This window comes from Heterocephalus glaber, unplaced genomic scaffold (assembly GCF_053883595.1).
Source record: "Heterocephalus glaber isolate CG9 unplaced genomic scaffold, H.glaber_assembly_v1.0 deba00001442, whole genome shotgun sequence".
Taxonomy (NCBI): Eukaryota; Metazoa; Chordata; class Mammalia; order Rodentia; family Bathyergidae; genus Heterocephalus; species Heterocephalus glaber.
The window spans coordinates 2,476,353-2,493,168 of record NW_028258296.1 but is presented as its reverse complement, the minus strand read 5'-3'; the positions used below and the strand labels follow the sequence as shown (position 1 = coordinate 2,493,168).

The 16,816-nt window shown below is 39.4% G+C and overlaps 2 protein-coding genes across 10 annotated transcripts in view; one reads left to right on the top strand and one right to left on the bottom strand.

Moving 5' to 3' along the window:
• Nucleotides 1–4,522, bottom strand: part of Efcab7 (EF-hand calcium binding domain 7) — a 33,068-nt gene extending 28,546 nt beyond the window's left edge. The window contains exons 1-3 of one of the 4 annotated variants that reach the window (XM_021255605.2): nt 4,338–4,522; nt 2,676–2,863; nt 1,974–2,051 (exon numbers count right to left, since the gene is read on the bottom strand). In XM_021255605.2, coding sequence (XP_021111264.2) covers nt 1,974–2,051; nt 2,676–2,862 — 265 coding nt within the window. In that variant the 5' untranslated portion in view covers nt 2,863; nt 4,338–4,522. Of the gene's footprint in view, nt 1–411; nt 649–1,973; nt 2,052–2,675; nt 2,864–4,337 lie in introns of those variants that run through there. The other 3 variants (XM_087212834.1, XM_004841525.3, XM_021255606.2) reach the window with 3 other exon arrangements.
• Nucleotides 4,317–16,816, top strand: part of Itgb3bp (integrin subunit beta 3 binding protein) — a 55,607-nt gene continuing 43,107 nt past the window's right edge. Inside the window, exons 1-2 of one of the 6 annotated variants that reach the window (XM_087212839.1) lie at nt 4,739–4,842; nt 12,434–13,683. Coding sequence is in view for 3 of the 6 variants with exons in the window: in XM_087212837.1 (XP_087068963.1) it covers nt 4,579–4,842 (264 nt within the window). In the remaining 3 variants the exon portion in view is untranslated. The other 5 variants (XM_021255623.2, XM_087212837.1, XM_004841524.4 and 2 more) reach the window with 5 other exon arrangements.

The following is a 16,816-nucleotide window of genomic DNA, read 5'->3' as shown; positions in this document are numbered from 1 at the left end:
ACATCAAGAACCAGCACTCAAAATGACAATATGTCTGCTGTACAATTTGATCCAATAAGGACTAATAAATACAAAACAATTCAAAGAAATATCCTCAAGAAAATAGAAACTAGTCAGTTGTAGTGAACATGCACTGTACACAGGCATATATAGGGTGATTTTTTTTCAGAGATACAAGCTTTTCAGTTACAAAGAAGTTCTGTAACGTAAACAGTCTACCTCTGAAGTGTAAGATTGCTACCTGCAGCCTTGACTTATGGACAATGCTACTTTAGAAGTTCAGAGACAAAGGAATTTCCTGATTCTCCAAATTTTGCTGGGGCAAAGTTACTGTTTAATATAAACTCTGGCACAGAGCAATAAGAAAATAATCTAGAGGCCAACTCTGGAGCTAACAGAAGTTGTACTTACAGCAATCACATGTTCCTTTTATGTGTAAAAACTCTGCGGAAATCTGTAGCATTGGATATAATTGAACTTTTATTTCCACAGGTTTATTTTGGATGGAGACAAAATCCCTGATTCCCATGGTGCCCTAACAGCAAAGTACTGGTAGCACACGAACAGATGATTCCATAATTCATCTATTAATACAGTCAGAGAAACGGCAAAGGTGCTTTAGGGTTACGTGTCCAGCCAGCACCCATCCTTTAAACATGGGGAACAGAAACAGAACTTAAATGAAGTTATAAGTTGAAAGTCAAAAAAATCTATAGGAAAGAAAGTGATACTTTCTACTCAGCATTAGGAAAACAGGCGCATGACTGCTTTTCTAGTAGTGGCAGCTCCATGTACACTTGCTGCTATCTTCAGCAACAATAAAAATTATGCCAAAATACATAGTAAGTAGACATCCCCATTTCTAAGAAATTGATATAATCTACTTATCACTAACTTTTTAAGTCTCAAGGTTGAGAATTAGTTCATTATTAAGTCTGATGATAGTGAAAACATTACGTAAGTGTAGATATCCAAAAGTTGACCCTAACATACTGACCTTTCGCCAAGGTTTACTTTAAACTTTAACATGAGTCTCTAATACTTGTATTATTATTATTATTATTATTATTATTATTATTTGGTACCGGGGATCGAACTCCGGTCCTTCCGCTTGCACAGAATACCTGTATTATTTATGAATTGATAAATAAAGAGCTGTAAAGTTCTAGCGCCTAAGCAGCAGAAGGTCATCGATGGAAGACAGTGGTAAGAAAGAGACATCACTGATTTGCATTACTTCTTAAAAACTAGATTATCTGAAATCAATTACTATAATGCCAGAAGGAATATTCCACTATAAAACCCAAAGAGTATATAACACGGAAAAGACAAACACTGCATTGTTATCTTTCAGGATAATTTCTAAGACTGTTAGCACCTTATTAATACAGACTTATTGATTCCACAAACCAAACACTATAGCAGTGGAGGGCATGTTAAGCTTTTAAACTTAGCAGATTCATTATCTCGGCCTATTTCAAAACAAAAAAGAAAAAACTCAGACATTCTAGGAATAGCAGCAAACTAGAATTTAAATTAACTGGGTTTCTCCCTATAACAATTAACATTTTTAAACACTAATATTTTCAAAATTAAACATTTACTAATTTTACTATTATGTGGGTTGGGGGTGTAGCTCAGTGGCAGAGGGCTCGCCTAGAATGTGCGAGGCCTTGGGTTTGATCCCCAGCACTGCAAACAAAACTATATGTAAACTAAAGTGAAATTAAACACAATTTTAAAAATTACTTCAGTCATTTGTGTTTCAACTATTTTACAAATAATGCTTTTTACTATGTCTATCAAATACATTTTAATCTTTTCAATTATCATCTTCCCCAAAATGGATTTCCTCAAATAGAGATCTTACTGCACACAAAGACCTGGCTACAGAATAAATTAGTTTTGGTTTAGGGAAACTACTTCTAAAGCCGGTGAAATAACTCCATTTCTCTACTCCCAACAAGACGGACCTTGATGATGTGGACACAAACAGACCATGCAATCCGGTGCTGTCACTTCTCTCCGGTGACTAATGACCTCCACATCATCTGAAGCCCCGAAAGGGAACAAACTCAGTAATTCAGGAACATTTGCAGCCAGAAGAATTTGAAAATATGATAATGGAGAGAAGCAATAAGAGAAAAAAAACAAACACTGAACTCTTAATTCTCTTTAAAATTTCACCTATTTCCCACTATGTTCCTTCTACCATCATTTGACCCCATTCTTTATGTATTCTGTAAATTTTCCTCAGTACAGGTCAAAATCCAGACTAGTGATTCAGATGCCAAAAGTGGTTTAATTCTGTAACTATAATCCTAAAGAACCACAGCGAGAATTTAAAAAATATTTTAACAATTAGTAAATTGATGAAAGCTTTAAATATACCCACCTAGACTGTACAAGTACTGAACATTTTATTTTGAAGTTCCTAGAATATATAACTATATAAAACAGCATAATAGCTTATAGCTATTGCTGAGCATAACTATGAAAGTGGGATTATTCAACAATAAAATTTTTTGGTTTTTTTGGTACCGGGGATCAAACTCGGGTCCTTGCGCTTGAGCAGCAGGCAGCAAAACCACTGACCTAAATCCCCGGCCCTCAACAATATAATTTTATTTTCAATCTTTCAACAAAAAAGTAAAATATTTAAATTAAAAAATTACCTAGGTAAAGTTGATCTTTAGAAATAATGTTTTCTAAGCTGCTTTTGAAGACAGTTAAGTAGGCAGCTCTGCAATTCATGTAAAATACCTCCTCTTCAGTTAGTGGAAGTTTCTTTCTTCGAAGGTTCTCTGAAGGCAATGATTTCTGACTGGCAAAAGCGACATTACTTGCTGGACTGGTGGTCATTCTATTAGAAAATAATTGAAAGATTTGGTTTAGTGCCTCTGTTGGTCACCTAAAATGCAAATGTCACCATGCCTTTCAAATGGGGGTGGGAATGAAGACATGAAAACCAGATGACTTCTAGGGTCCTCAAGAGGAAATCAGTTAATAGGTGTGAAGCAGATAGGACCCTGCCTGACATGTCATAAGTGGGAAATAAACTGTGGACAGTGGGAAACTCTATAATAATGAGAATCTTTAAAGGAATTGGCAGTTGGCACCTGCCCTCCACAGCAAGATCAACCAAACCACTTCACTAATATCTAGATTTAGTATTTCAAATAACTGAACTTTTAAAATTCTACTTTTAGGATTACCATTGTGGCTTTACTGTGTTCTTCTATTAATAGTCTTATTTTGGGTTTACACAGCACTTCTGCTCCTAAGAGCATAATGAACTGTCCTACACCTTGTTCAATCCCTAGTACAGTGGTCAGGTACCTTTTGTCCATTTTACAGATTAACAAATTGAGGGACAAAGAGGTCACAATAGTGCTAATAACAAGCACTGAGAGGTGGTGAATTTCAGTTTCTTCCTTGTTATTGTGCAGGAAGGTTTTTTGAACAATGGCTTCTATGCGGTACTGGATTGTGCCGGTGATCTAACAGCTCCCAACATACTTTATCCAGCTTTGACTGATAAAAATACATTCCAACCTAATAAATTGAATATTTCAAGTTCAACAATAAGATGACACAGGTAGGGTCCCCTTCAGGACTCATTGGATTCTTACTCGGGAGGCCTAAATCACTGGTACCTTCTTGAATTATATAGGTCTTTTACACTTGGGAAAGAAAGATAATAAGCGCTTATCATGGATGAAGTACCCCATTTATAATACACAGGCCGGCTGCCTGACACCTTCATATTACGCCAGACTTCGAAGGAGCCCGTGGGGATGTGGTGTCACAGTCTGCAAATCGAATCACTATAATTAAGCACCACCGTTTTAAACACATATGTGTGCGCGCATCTCCTCGCGAATGTGTGGGGGAAGCCTGTTCCAATACAGAAGAATGAATGTTCCCTCTGCAACAAGCAATTTCAACATCTAAATACTGCTACATCCCCTTCGAATATTCTTTCCAAACGGGATGACTCTTTCCCGTGGAAATCCCACGGCGGAAATGTTCCAGAATTCGATCTTTCTCTTTCTGGGAAGAAAGACGAGAGTGGCGCTTAAATAAATACAGAACTGGACCCTTCCGGCTCGGACAGCTCCTTTATTCAAACTCCAGCGAGCCAGTGGCCGGCGACCCACAGGTCCCGGGCCGGGGAGACGCGGCCTCCCGGGCCTGGACCGCGGGGCAGGAAAAGCATTTCGGTGTCCCGTGGGGACGACGCCGAGAGCAGAGAGGAGCAAGAGCAGCGCGCGGGAAGAGGAAGCCGCACGGGAGGAAAGCGCGAGTGAGAAGGCCGAGTCATCGAGCTGCCTCACCCGGGTCACCAGCGAGGACGCGCGGCTCGGCTTCTCCGGTCTCCCCGCCGCCGGGCTGACGTCCGCCGTCGGCTAGTTACCATGGCAACCGCGCCTCCCAGCCCCCGGAGGTAAGATGCGGAGCATCTTCCCAAACGCTCCGGCTAGAAACCTAGGGAACCGCTGGTTCAGAGCGGACGCACGTGGTTCTGTTGCTCCTCTGTCCGGGGCTTCTATGGCCAAAAAATAGTGAGAGAAGGCCATGTGCTGCGTCCGGCAGGCAAAGAATGCGGTTCTGGGCCTCGACTCGCTCCACGCCTCTGTCCGGACACACATCCCGGCCTCTTCGTCCAGCGGAGCGTGTTTCCGGCGGGCAGCGAGAGGTGTGACGCGTCGTCCTGGCCCGCGCGTTTCCGGTCCCGGTGTCTTCCCCCCTCGTCCCGGGCTGTTTGTTGCTTGGGGAGCGGAAGAAGCGCCCAAGCGCCCTTCCTTTAGCAGCGGTGGCGCCTCCCGAACCCGCGATGCCGTAGGTATCTCCTTCCCCATGCAGTGCCGTTTTGAGGGTCCCTCTGCGAGCAAGAACAGCGGATACAGGAGTTGGCCCAGAAGCCTTTTTAGTTTTCCCGGTTTTTTCAGCCTGTAGCTCCACCCCTGCCTCCCCCGAGCCCTCTGTTCCAAAACGGGGCTGAGCCCAGAGCCTCTAGGATTTTTTTCCCCTGAGTATTTTTATGTTTCTTAATTCTTATTTTATAATTTGCTCTAATCAATTTTATTGTATATAGTGAAATCCGATTTTAAAAATAGTTTTCTACATAGGTATGCCAAATAAAGCAGTAAAGATGTAAATTCTATGTATGATGTAATTCCAAATCAGGAATAGCTTGACAGAAAATCTCATTAAGTTAGCATAAGTAATTCAGTGATCGGACCGTACTTGGTATGTCGCTTCATTTGATCCAAATTTTTTCTAATTTTTTATCAGTATCTGTTTGCAGTACATAGTGGTTACCTTCATCGTGAGGACTTGGTGCACGTACATAGCACATCTTAATTCTATTGTGACAGATTATGTAGGCGGTAGACTGCAGGTGATGTCCACCATGAAATAATTCAAGGTGAATATGGAGAGGTGGGGACCGAGCATTTCAAAACATGTCTATATAACTTGTAAAGTTCTGTGTGCCTTGGTTAAATTCAAAGACGCTCGTGAGCGATTTCATACTGGGTCTCAGTACCTAGATTCCACTAAAGACTCACTGACTCAGTTTTCTTTAAAAAAAAAAAAAAAAGTAATGTTTATTGTGGATGATCTTTAAATTCCTATCTAACCCCAGTAATCTGCTTGAGAATGACGATGATGGGATAGTCATTTTGCTAGATATTTAGTCTTCTTCCATCTCAGAGGCAAATAAAACACAGTTGGCTACTCTGTAGAAACTTTTTAAAAAATCACTGAAGAAAAATGAGGGGTTATGGGAGGGTAATCAATCCTTTGACTGCCTAGAAAGAGGACCAGGGGCTAAAGAAAGAAAGACAGTAGAGACTTGTGTAGTTTCAAAGTACCTGGTGGGTGAGGAGATCAGTGCCTCCGAGTGAGCAGGCAAAGAAAGACAAAGACACTCTGAGCTTGCCACTATTTATTGCATTCATAGGAAGTATCAGATGATTCAGGGTGGCGACAATCCTAAAATCACGAGGATCTTACAATTGGAGGGAGTATCAGATGTCTCAGACGTTGGCAATAATCCTATGATGAGGAGGAGTTTAGGTCGATGAGGAGCTCATGCTGATGAGGACGGTGAGGTGAACAAAGCTCTTACTGCAGTAGGTGGGATGAGTTAAGCTGATAAGGAATCTGTCCGTCCCCAGGTGAGACCTTTCTCTTTTTTACTACTCGATTTTCAAAAGAACCAGGGTGTCTTCAGCTGGTGCAAGCTTGCCCTTGAGCGTCACAGCATCACGGGACCATTGAGGCCCCAGACAGCCCTAATCATAATTTAATTGTGAAATGATTTTTTCCCAAAAAATTATGTAGAATGGCTTCTGACAGGGTGCCTAACAGGTGTATTCTCTGGTGGCACCTTTTCCTCAGGTGGTCTTAGGCCCTCCCCTTTAGAGTAACGTATTCCTTCAGTCTTTTAAGGGTTGAGTAAGATGCAAAATAAAACAAGGAACATACGTGTGTTAAATAGGAGTTGACATGCACATGAAAAGATGTGCAAAAATGATAACCTATATTTGAGTCTTTATGGTCTAGGGTATTGTGTTTAGCAATTTATCCACATTTTCTCATTGATCCCTAAAATGGGCCATTAGGGGAAAGGGGCTGTTATCTGTTTGGGTAAAGGAACCAGGGACCTAATATGGTGTCTTACACATAGATGCCAATAAATGCACGTTTTACCTTTACCTTTAAAAGCTATAGATTATTGAGGAGGGTTTTTCATTCCTCAGAATTAACTAAAAAGTCTTGTTTCCCTGTTGTTGCATTAGAAAAATTACTCAGTTATCACATATACAAAGCTGCAAAGATAATGTAACCAAAAATTCCTAAATAGGAATATAATGAAAACAAGCTGATGTTTATTTGAGTAACAAGTGGTGATATTTCTTAACCTATGTTCCTGTTCTGTTACAGAAATGGGGACCCAAAAAACTATTAAAACTAACACTTCTTGACAACTGTATTAACTGTATTCTGACAAATACACAGTATTCAAATTGACATCTCATGTATCCCATATAGGGGTTTTGCTAAGTTGATATTTACAAAGTGATTGGAAAGCAAATTAACAGTTTAATAATGCATGAAGCGTAGTAACATTTTAGCAGAGGAGCTCCATTACTTTCAGTAAACTTTATTTTTAAATGTGGTGAGCTGTGAGCTCATAAGGAGATGGTATAGTAGTCATGTTGACAAGTTACATGTGGAGGTAGAATCCTTTATAAAATGATGTTGAGATAATGGCTTTTGGTATGAACTTGCAAGCTAAGTGTAGAATAACCTATGGCAAGGGGTGATTTCTATCTTTCTAATTTCTTTGCAACTTGAACAACATTGTAATCAGTAATTGTGGAAGTATAGATGCCTAAATTAATTTCAAATAAATGGGAAAGAGCTAATGTCCAATGGCAAGAGTGGGTGGATGTATCTTAAAAACATGAGTGAAAGAACCAATTTGTGGAGACCACATATAGTATATTGTCTTTATAAGGCTTCAGGACAAGAAAAAGAAGCTATTATTTGGGGTTATTTCTGTATGTATGTGACAAAATCATTACGGAGAAGGGCGGGGAAATGACAAAAACTCAGTTTCTGGGTGCCTTTTGGGGTAGCAGGTGTGATAGAGAAGGAGCAGGAAAGTGTGTGTGCTCCACCACACTGGTAATGACCGAGTTCTTAAATCGTGTGGTGAGTTTGGGGTCCTTTTTTCTTAGGTTTTGTAATTTGCACTTCTTAGCATTAATACTTTAATATGCATGACTTACAACTTAAAGGATTAAATAAGGATTTGGAGATTACATATCTTTAGCTCGCGATAAGTATAGTTTTTCTCCACCTTCTGTTTGTTTTCGGTTGCTGTCTTGGAGCTGTGAAAACAGGCAAATTAGAACAAGGCTGCTCCTGGTCTTTTAGGGTCAGTCTTCCCTTGGAAACGTACCCCTGTCTTGTGTACGTTACAGTCTAGAGGGAGTATCACTTCCCTTCCCAGGCTGAAACGGCAGCGTTGTTTACATTGAAAGTGGGACAATCATAGACTTTGGGATATGGGAAGCCAAGGCTTGACTCTTGGTTCTGTCAACCAGCTGAACAGTTCCATTTTATATTGCATGTTCTTTTTTTGTTGTTGTTACCGGGGATCAAACTCGGGTCCTTGCGCTTTCAAGGCAGGTGGCAGAACCACTGAGCTAAATCCCCGGGCTCCATTTTATATTTATGTAATAATAAAATCACGTACAGTAGTGTTTGATGTAAATATCCCTTTCTAGTGCTTTTTTTCTCCTCCCCTGAGTTCTTGTGTGAAGCTTCCTGGTAGGTACCATTTGCCGCATCTTTCTAATTAATGTCCATCATCATCCTGGTTCAGCCGAGGACACTGAATTTCTGTTTAGAATTAACTTAATTCTCTTCCAAACTGTGACTGAAGTATAAAGTTAGAATATTGGAATAGCTTTAGTGTTGGAGAAAACTGTTTGTGACAGTATTTCTCAGAGTGGGCTCCATTCTGCCGATGTATTTATAAAAGTCAGAGTTTTCTGAGAGAACTTTAAAAGGTGCTTTTTTTCCATAATAAAGAAAATGATTATAAGCACATTCTGGATCTGATAACCTATTCTGTTGCACCTACTTGAGTTGGTAGTCATGCTGGTGCCGGTACCAAGTGCAATAATTTTTATTTTGTGGATTGCTTATAAAGAAACAGAGGTCAGTGAAGTGATGTGCCAAGCCAAGTAAAAGCCATTTAATAAATGTCCTTGAATAGTGGCAGATATTCAGAGTTATGTAATTTCTTTTACTTAAAAGTATCCTGCATTTGTTAAAGAGGTTGGTAACTGGGCAGTGCACTTTCTGGGTCCCCTCCTGTCTCTCTCAGGAGCTGTCTCTCTTCAATAAAATTTCTTACTCTTAAAAAATAAATAAATAAATAGGCTGAAAGCATTCTTAGTACTTACCATGAGAAATAAGAAATTTAAATATAATTCTTTCCAGCTCATACAAGTTAGTAATATGCAATAAAGTATAATATACCCTTTCATAATGACATAAGAAACTTCCCTAATATACAGACTGGAATCTTTGAAAGTCTCCATTCAAAACAACAAGAGTCTCGATAAATCACATTTCATGTTGCATTGTGAGATTCTTAAGAAATGAAATGTCAAGGGATAAACTAAAAATTGTGACCTGAAATCAAACTGTAAGGAGTAAGTATAGGTAAAAGGTGGGATTTTTAGAATACACACCGATACACAAGAGACGTATATTCATGTTGCACTTGACACTGGCTGGAGGCGGGGGAGTTACACTTCAGACTTAGCGGTTAAGCTGGGATAATGGGTAAATGACCTCCTTTGGGACAGCAGCCTCAGTTTAGGCCCTTCTTTTTTCCATAGTTAAAATCACCAAAAGATCACAGGATCACAGATAACCAGTCTAGACAGGTAACTATCACAGGTGAAATTCGTACTGCAAACTAACCAACAGATTTAGATTCCAAGGATTTTACAAAGTGGATTTATAAGGAATACATATGAAATAATTGTAATAACATTTAAAGAAACAACAAATCAGAAATATCAATCAAAATATTTAAAATAAATTTATTTATTTATTTATTTTGGCAGTATTGGGAATTGAACCCACAGCCTCTACACACAGCTACGTGCTCAGCCCTTTTTTATTTTTCAGTTGAAACAGTCTTGCTAATCACTAAATTGAGTGGGCTGGGCTCAGATTTATAATACTCCTGCCTCAGTCCCCAGAGTGCTGGGATTACAGGCATGAACCACCACATCTGGCCCTCTGGCAGATTTTAAACTGGAATTACTAAATCATTGTTTATTTTGTCTTTTGGGTCAGGGTCTCACATAGTTTAGGCTGGCCTTTGATTGTGTAGCCCAGGCTGGGCTTGAATTCGTGGCAATCCTCCTGCCTCAGCCTCCCAGTCCAGCTGAGATTACAGATGTAAGCCACCATACCTGGCTGTTAGACAATTTAGAAACAAAAGTTATTGTTAAAAACACTGAATGGAGTTCTGTGTCATGTATTGGACTAAATCTTCTATAGATAACAACTTTAAACTCTGGACAAATACTTAAAACCTCTTGATGTACTAGAGAGCAGCCTTAAGCAGCACGGAAATTGTAGAGTTGCTGATGCCTGAAAGAAGCAAATGGGTGGGCAAAGCTGGTGTGTTTGTCGGTCAGCCTGCTGGCCGCCTGTGCTGGGCAGGATGGCTAGAGCCCACCAGAAAGCTCCTTTACCGTACTGGCTTGAAGAATCAGAGAATAGAGTTGAATTCTGAGACTTGCTGCAGAATAAGGAGAAATTTAGTGAAGAGAGAACCCCAGACTGCCTACATCTTGGGTGGATTTCTGGGCTGTGCATGGATCAGGGAACTCCATAAACCCTGGCAGGAGTCAGTAGCCAGAAAGCAACGATGTCAGCTGCTGCCCATCACAGGAAAGAGTGTTTAGAGTGAATTTAGTCAAGTTTAGTGTAGGCCAAGACAAAACACTTCAGAATGAGATAATACAACTCACAGTCTGTGTCATATTGGTCCACAGTGTCCAGCGTGCAGTAAAATACAGAACAACAAAATGGGAGCTATTGTTGAGAAAACAATGGCTAAAGTTGACCCTTAGATCCCAGAAAGTCTAGAATCAGCAGGCTTTAAGACTTATGTGTTGGGCCGGGGATGTAGCTCAGTGGTTTTCACCTGATGCACAAGCACAAAGACCCAAGTTTGATCCCCAGTACCAAAAAAAAAAAAAAAGACTTATGTGTTAAAGGACTTGATGAAAAAAGTCACAGTGAAAGCATACCTGGAGTTTCAGAAGTAGAAACTAGTGAAAGAAATGAAAACAAGTGATAGAAATTTTGTATTTGAAAAGTATAGTACATCTAGAGTGAAAATATTCACTGTATAAACTTCCTGGCAGAAGAAAAGTTCAGTGAAATTGAAGACAACAATAGAATTGATCTAAATGAAGGAATAAAAAGAAAAACAGACTCTTGCTGCCTCATTGTGCGAGTTCAAGTGGTCTAATCTGTTGAGACCTAGAAACCAGAGAAGGGAATGAAGCAAAAGTATTTAAATAATGGCTCATAAATTTCCCAGTTTTGCTGAAAACAAAATTACAAGTCCAAGGAGCTCAGTAAACTCCAGTCGAGGTTAAAAGTAAGTACCTATGTGTAATATACATATGTACACTTTAACATCCTGGAATTAACCTGATGAAAACTAAAAATGAACAAACCTGAAAGCAGCCATAGAAAATTGATATTTTACATGGGACAGAAGGTATTCAAATGAAACATCAAAAACAAAGGTAGGGTAGAACAGAATAAAACTTTAAACTGCTAAAAGAGAAACGAAAACCTGCCACCCCCAAATTCTGTATACAGAGAACTGTCCTTCAAAAATGAAGATGGATTTAAATAAACAAAATCTTAAGAGTATATCACAAGCAGACCTGCCAAGAAGAAATACTGACAGAAGCTCTTTGGGCTAAGGACACCAGATAGAAATCTGAATCTATAAGTAATAGTGAATATTGGAAATCAAGTTAAATATAAAACTTTTTTACTTACAACTCCTCACTGTATATGAATTTTACATAAAACGTGCTAGGCAAATATTGAGAGACTTTCCCCCCACTGTGGTATGTGCTAGTACTTCTGAAACTGTCTGTCCCCACCCCCACCAGGGATCGAACTCAGGACCTTGCGCCCATGAGGCAGGCGCGGCGCCACTGAGCTAAATCCCCAGCCCTGATGTGATTGCTTGAGCAAATGAGTAGATATTGCAGGTGGTGGGAGCCAGATTTCTCACTTTTGGATAGAGGAATTTCACAGTATTAACTTGGAACTAAAAGTATCAATATGAAATCATGTATATCTTAAAATAGATATTAGAGATAGAAGTGTGTGAGCCTGCGCATACACTTCAGCTCAGTCCACTGAGAGGCCCATAAGGAATGATTTAAGTAGCCGTGAACACATGCTGTGCCCAGATTTTGATTTCTAAATGCCATTGTCCCTTAAAAACCAGTTCTCACTAGAGAAAAAGCTGACTCCAACACTATGCAGAGAGTAATTTTTTTGTGTGGTGAAAAGTAAAAAATTGCTCAGAGTTATGGGTTCATAAAGTAAACAGGAGCCAGTGTGGAGGGCTGATGGTCCTGTTGCCAAATTTAGGATAGTTAAACATCAGAATAAGTAATGACAGGAATGGCTTAAAGCTATTGGCAAAAATAAAAATCCATGATCCTGTAGTGATGCAGATGAATAAAAGGAGAAAAAGCTCTTTTAAGTAGGAAGCTAATAAATAAAAAAGGGATGATAGCATTGGAAATCATCAGTGGCTCTTCATAAAATTTCATATGTATTGCAGAGAGCTGGAAAACATCTTGATCAAGATTCCTGTTGCTGATACTGCTGTACCTCAACATGCTGTGTCTCAAGTTACACTCTCAAAGGGATACAAAAATCACTTCATTATCATTAATGCCAAAAAGGCATAACCTGATCATAGGAAATAAACACTAAATGAAGATATTCTACTAAAATTAAAATTTAAAAAATGGTTACACCATGGCCCGGGATTTAGCTCAGCGGTTTCCGCCACCTGCTTCGCAAGTGCAAGGATGCGAGTTCAATCCCCGGTACCAAAAAAAAAAAAAAAAAAAATGGTCACACCTTTAAAAGAAAGTTAAGATCAACCAGGAATGTAGCTCAGTGGCGCAACACCTGCCGGGCAAGCTCGAGGCCCTGAGTTTGATTCCCAGTACCAAAAAAAAGAAGGTTAAGATCAAAGAAATCGAAGTATGAGGAATCATTTTAGGTTAGGAGAGACTAAAGAGATGAAATAACTACATGTATTGAGTGATCTGGGACAGGATCCTGACTTAGAGATATACTGACTATAAAGGATATTATTAGGACAGGAAATAGAATTTGAATATATAGATAATGCTGTATCAATGGTAAACTTTAAATTTTTTGGTTATATAAGTATTTTTGGGTTTAGACAAAACATGAAAATGTTTACAGTAAGGGTGTACTATGTCTTTTCCAGTGGTTCAGAAAAAATCTGCATAAACGATTTCTATGTATGTGTGTTGAGAGAATGATACAGAAAATGGGAAAAGGGCCAATGCGTGGTAGATCTGGATAAAGGGTAAGAATTCTTACTCTGGAAACTTTTTGAAGTGTCGTATAAGCCGAGTGCAGGGTCCAGGCTGTAATCTCAGCAGTCTGGGAGACTGAAGCAGGAAGGTGGCAAGTGTGAGCCTAGCCTGGGCACCTTGGCAAGACCGTGTCCCAAAACTGAAAGTGGCTGAGGGTGTGTAGCTCAGTGCGAAGGCCCTGGGTTCATCCCAGTGTTGAAGAAAATAATTAATGGGTGAATTAAATAGTAGGTTAGATGCAACTGGAGGAGGAATTACAGAATGGGAAGGCCTGAAGAAATTGCCCAAAATGCAGCAGAGAGAAGAATGATGTGAAAAAGGAGTTCAGCGACATGAACAGTGATTTGAAAATATCCAAAGTTAATTTTTTCCAATTGTTTTAGACTTTAAAAGGCAAGATGGGCAAGAGGCAATATTTGAAGAGACTGTGGCTCTGATCTCTTTTCTAGGACTGGTAAGACATAAATCAACAAGGGACGCCTTAGAGATAAGAATGTTAATATGTTATCCTTTCAGGGCCTGTCTTTTTTTTTTTTTTGGTATCGGGGATTGAACCCAGGACCTTGCGCTTTCGAGGCAGGCGCCAGAACCACTGAGCTAAATCCCCGGCCCCCCAGGACCTGTCTTTACCTTAAATGTGGTTGATGTGTAACTTTTTAAAAAAAGTCTCACCTGGGAATGTCAAAACAGTTATTTAAGTACACACATTTGGGGCATTGTAGAAAATTGGAGGAGCTAAATATTTAATTCTTCATGATTGATTTGTTTTAGCTAAAAAAATAAATACAGGACTGGGGATTTAGCTCAGTGGTTCCGCCATGTGCCTTGCAAGCGCAAGGTCCAAGTTCCATCCACAGTACCAAAAAAACAACAACAACAAAAATCGATTTTATTAAATTATTAATTTATATAATATGACAATCACTGCCAGGCTTTGGAGAACCAAATATGAACAAATGCTATTCTTGTAGTTTTAATTTTAATGGGAGAAGGATCAACAAGCATTTTAGAACTCAGAATCTGTCAGTTAACATACAAGTTGTTAATGATACAAATATCTTAATCTAGGGAGGGAAAATACACAGATTATTTTAACATAAAAAGTTTAACAAGGAGGTCACACAGATGCTGTTGAGAGTGGAAGGATCCTTCGTGTGAACAGGTGTTGGAGAAACGAGGTGATTGTGTCAGAGTCTCAGAGTTAGCACTGACACTAATATCAGTGTTAGTTTATGGTATTTTTGCATTGTGAAATACATCATTCATACAGAAAAATGCATAAAACATTACCTATCGCCATGTTTTAATTTTGGTAGACCTGTTGAGTCCTTTTAATAGAGACTTTGAGACATACTCATGTATTTATAGGTATGTGTAATATATGTAGACATATGCACATTATAAATTTCCGGGAGAAGGTAATAGTGAATGATTTATCTCATATTTGGGAGGCCCCTTTTAGTGAAATGGTCGGGTCTTCATTTTAATTTTATTCAACGCAAAGAGTGTCTCACCTCCATCTATTTCTATCTGGGGTTTTTTTCCCAAGTATCCCATCTGAACAGATCCTGTGGCTGATAATTTATCTTTTGATAAGGAAGATTTTGATGTCATACACATTTTGCCCAAAAGCTACTCACTTCTGAGGGGTTTTGCCATGAGGACACCAGGATGCACACAGTGGCCATCCTTCTGCCTGTGCTCGGTTGGCATTTCCTGTTCACCCAGGCTTTGGTAGACATTTTTTATATGTGATCACTAGAAATTTTGAACACCAAGGAGGATGGGCTTGAATGAAAAGAACGCAGAAAGGATATAGAAGAGTCTCCCATGTTTGCTCACTCCCATACATGCAATGGAAAATAAATCATTTCAGATATCTCGGTTTACATTTAAAGAGTCACATGGGACGTGAATTTGGCCATTACCTTTCATCAAAGGATTTCTAAGCATCTCGTGAGCATGCCCAGTAATCCTCTAAACACTCATGTGAAGTTGGGAGCTGGCAATATTATTATGCCCATTATAGCGAGGACTAAATGGAAGCTCTGAAATACTAAGCGGTATTTTTATCTTCTACTCAGATATTTCTTACTACTTTACAGGCCAGTATTACTATCGACTCTTCGGATGCTTAGAGAGATTATGTGATTTGCCCAACCTTAGGGAAGAATTTGGCATATCATCAAAGCTCCCTGGGTCTTATCTGCTGTGCTAAGTTTATTCTTCACTCCCTACTCCTGCCTTCAGCTCTGTCATTCAGAATTGTGTTTAAGCTAGTGTCTTAAAAGTTGTATAAAAAAGGACTCAAATTATATAATTTTGTTAGTTTCTAAGGTATCAGTCCTGGCTCTTGGTTAGGAATCAAATGATAAGCTTTCCTCCCTTAGAATAATTTCTTTAATATTGCCGGTGTTAGAAGCATTCTAGAGAATCCTACTCAGGGTACTGCCATGTAGAAAGTGAAATAAAATAGAGGCTAGTCTTCAGGAATAATACCGTTAATTCTGTATGGTTACTCTCGATATAAAATTGCATGTCATATTTTTTATATCTTTAAAAAAAATCCAACAGCAATAATTCTGGTAGCAAGCAGAATTTTGAGCCTAGTGAAGCTAAACGTAGTATACCTAAAAATGGAATGTAGTATTTAGATCGTGGGCATGGATGGAAATTGGGGGAAGTTGGAAGCGGGGTTACCTACAGAGGTAGATCACCCTGAGGAGGCGTGTTCACACTGTTCAGCAGGCAGCTATCACCCTCTGTCTTCAAACCTTGTTTCATCTCTCAAAACCAAAACCACTCATTAAACAGTCATTTTCTGTTCCTCCCTCCTTCTTGCCCCTGGCAACCTCCATTGTGTTTTCTGTTTCTCAGTCTGATTGTTCTTAGGAGTGAAAGCATGCAGTATTTCCCCTTTGTGACTGGCTTGCTTTGTTTAGGGTGATATCATCGAGGTTCCTCTTCGTCATAGTACCTGTCAGATTTCCCTCCTTGCCAAGGCCGAACAGTGTTCCTTGTACATGTGTACCGCGCTTTGCTTATTCATCTACCAGGGACTCTTGGTTGCTTACACACGGTGCTGCCATGAACATTGGTGTGCTAACATTTGTTCCTGTCGGCTTTCAATGCTTTGGGGAGTGGAATTGCTGGATCGTGTGGTAATTCTGTGTGGAATTATTTGGAGAGCTGCCATCATGTTTTTCCCAGCGGCAGCATCATTTTGCATCCCGTTGGCAGTGAATAAGGGCTCCAGCTTCTCCATATCCTCATCAGCCCTTGTTATTTTCATTTCCATTTTTTTAGTCTTTCCAATGGATGAGAAATGGTAGCTCCTATGGTTCTGATTTGCATTTCCTTGATCAGGGATGGTGACCATCTTTTCATGTTGCTTGACACTTAGTTAATGCATCTTTGAAGAAATGCGTGTTCAAGTCTTTTGCTCATTTTTAATGTGCCCATTTGTTTAAACTAAGATAGTAACCACAAGAACTACTTAAAACTTTACCTGGCATTTATAGAAATACCAGAAATCTCTCATCTTTAATTGTTACATGATACTGGTAGCAAATAAAGTTTAGAAAAAA